The sequence below is a fragment of the Tarenaya hassleriana genome, unplaced genomic scaffold, assembly GCF_000463585.1.
Source record: "Tarenaya hassleriana unplaced genomic scaffold, ASM46358v1 Cleome22, whole genome shotgun sequence".
Taxonomy (NCBI): domain Eukaryota; kingdom Viridiplantae; phylum Streptophyta; class Magnoliopsida; order Brassicales; family Cleomaceae; genus Tarenaya; species Tarenaya hassleriana.
In genome coordinates, this window is record NW_010965541.1 from 996629 (window position 1) to 999392 (window position 2764).

The 2764-nt window shown below is 43.3% G+C and overlaps 1 protein-coding gene and 1 long non-coding RNA gene across 4 annotated transcripts in view; one reads left to right on the plus strand and one right to left on the minus strand.

Moving 5' to 3' along the window:
* Positions 1-6: 6 nt before the first annotated feature.
* LOC104814921 lies at positions 7-2511 on the plus strand. 3 transcript variants are annotated; one of them, XR_772013.1, is made up of 7 exons: positions 7-375; positions 484-692; positions 1061-1259; positions 1390-1869; positions 1993-2107; positions 2175-2282; positions 2422-2511. It is a non-coding gene; the product is annotated as an uncharacterized LOC104814921 (long non-coding RNA). The 3 variants fall into 3 exon arrangements; XR_772015.1 differs by having other exon boundaries at positions 1390-1433; XR_772014.1 differs by lacking the exon at positions 1390-1869.
* Positions 1810-2764, minus strand: part of LOC104814920 (spermidine coumaroyl-CoA acyltransferase) — a 2507-nt gene continuing 1552 nt past the window's right edge. Inside the window, exons 3-4 of the mRNA XM_010543164.1 lie at positions 2384-2747; positions 1810-2286 (exon numbers count right to left, since the gene is read on the minus strand). Of these exons, the coding sequence (XP_010541466.1) occupies positions 1983-2286; positions 2384-2747 (668 nt within the window). The 3' untranslated portion in view covers positions 1810-1982. The remainder of the gene's footprint in view (positions 2287-2383; positions 2748-2764) is intronic.

The following is a 2764-nucleotide window of genomic DNA, read 5'->3' on the forward strand; positions in this document are numbered from 1 at the left end:
AGAGAGACGAGAGTTCGTGGAGCAGAGAAGAGTTGCTTTGGAGAAATACTTGCGTAGGCTCGCTGCACGTCCCGTGATCAGGAAGAGAGACGAATTGAAGGTGTTTCTTCAAGTGCAAGGCAAACTGCTGATGAATGAAGCTGCCGAAACAGTTGTTTGGTGAAGGTGGAGCCTTTGCAGTGGCGTCACATGAGGTGGTTCTGCCGGCCAAGGGAGGTAAGGATCTGTTGAGATTGTTTAAAGTGCTGAAGCAGTCAGTAGCCATTGTCTGGGGCGGGTCGAAACAACCCTTCGTCGAAGAAGATGAAGAATTCTTGGAAAAGAAAGAAAAAGATGCAGGATCTTGGGCAACAAATCATCAATGCTTCACAGCAGGTAATTTACTATCTTTTTTAGCTAATTTATGCATCATTATTTGGTCTGTTTATCCACAAAATATGTTATTTAGTCTGAACCCTTTGGTTTGTTGCTGTGTTTTCTGAGGCGTGAGTCCTTGGTGAAAGCCCAGCAGGAGATGGGGAAGACTATGGGGGAACTAGGATTATCATTCATTAAGCTGACGAAATTCGAGAATGAGGAAGCTGTTTTCAGCATTCAAAGGATCTATGCTGCTGATAGAAGAATTTGGCAACTGCAGCTGTAAAAGAAAGCAGATTTCCCCGAGAATTGAATTCCCAGACTGTCAAAATTTGGTAAAGTCGCAAATCGGATATTTTTCTACTGAACATTTGGTAGATATTTTGCTCGTTGCTATGAATTTCCTGAAGAACCAAACGAGTCCTTGATTTCTTGTTACATGGCACAATGATTCCAAAAAGCAATTCGGTTTAATCTATTACATTTGAATTCTGCGAACCCCTTCATTCATTCATTCACCTTGGTTCAAAACCATCGCAAAAGACCAATCTAATTGACAGATCCTCGTCTCATCATCCACTGGAATCATGCTTGTGACTCCTCAGCTCTGAGTTGTTCTTTTGTCTGAAATATTCATGTATGTTGCAAAACATGATCCACGAATACCTTGGCTTAATGATGGCTGTCCATGGTGCTTTCGTAGATAGATCAAGCGCCCTGTTGGCACTACAGTATCTGTTATCAGAGCTCTCTTCACTGCATGCAAGGGCCGAGAACCTAGAAGCTGCATCATCAAAAGTATTTGGCAGCGACAAATCAAGAATTCGGAAAACAGAAGAGTTAAAAGGAACCATCAAGGCAGTTGAGGATGCCAAAAAATATCGCCATCAGAAAGGATCAAGGTATGTAGTGATGCCCTTTTGCATATTACAGCTTTGCTTATACATGGACAAACAAATTTTGAAGTTTTTATCCTATCATGGGCGGCATCTATATATCGATGATTGCGGGAAAACAACGGATGTGATTGAGGTTGGACGGTGAAAGGCGTGCAGACTTCTTGAACATGTTAAAAGGTTTTGTGGCCAAGCAGATATGATATTATTGGGCTGTCCATGTTAAAATTCAACAACGTTTTGCAAAGCACTCACTAAAGCAGTGTTTGAAGTTATATATAAGGGTTAATGGCAGGAGTTAGGTCTGGTGCGGGTAGGTATCAATAATCGAAGGTTATTTAGCTCTGAATCCATCAATGCTCAATCTCCGTTTCTGATGTGGCACAAATGTGCGGAGGGAAAGGGATGACTATCTTGTGTTATATTTGTTCCTACGGGTTAACAGAAGGGATCGGGTAGAGGACTGTTTTCTCATTGTGAATCCTGAAACCTGATAAGAGGAGTTGGTCGGTATCATTTACAAATACCTCGTTAATTCCCAACAAGGATAGAGTCATGATGAACATTTTGAAGATGTAGTTAGTTGGTGAAATCAATTACAATGAGCAACGTGCAAGTAAGTACAACCATCTTACATATAATAGGATACATTCAAAGGCATAGTATCTAATATCATTCCCAACAAGGATAGAGGAAGATTATGCAACCAAATGATATACATATGTTTCATCACATACAGATGATCTCTTGCCTGAAGTTGGCCATGGCGGCTCTCGGGAGAGTAACCAGCACCCGGACGCCGTCTTTCATGGAAGGCACCATCTTGGAAGGAGGCAAGAATATACACATATCAGGTAGATTCAGCGGAACCAACGGTATTATGTTCACCGACTCTTTCCATCCAAAATCAACTTCTTGCAGAAGACCCAGTTGCCTCCAGTCCGTCAGCAGCATGAACGCTCCATTCCCTCCTTCGAACTCCGCCTTCTTCTTCAACATTCTCTCTGTCTCCCTCAACTGCTCCATCAGGTACCTATCAAGAGTTTCAATTCGTATATAATTTATATATCAATGTGTTTCCTATTGATAAACTCATTCAATTATAAATAATACATCAACTTTGACTGTACCTCTCCTCCATGGCCCTTTTCTTCACCTCCCTTATGAGTTTGACGATGCGTGAGAGCGGAGACTCGGCCAGCTCTGCAGCCCTCATTCCCACGTGGGATTTCACGAAGGCGTTGCCGTAGTATCCCTCTGGCAACGGCGGCTTCACCAGGTGGCGTATGCCAACCGCCAGCCCGAAAAGGGTGATGCCTTGTGGATTAAGCTTCAAGGCTCGGCATCTTGCTCTCCACACGTGCGCCCCAAGAACCTCCAAAGTCGTCGGATTTATAACCGTCGTATCCTCCTCGTTCGCTATCATTGTCTTGAGTCTTGTTATGTCTTCGGATGTAACATTGACGATTTCACGGACCATGTCGTCTGCTGGCGGGTAGGGGGATGTTGCG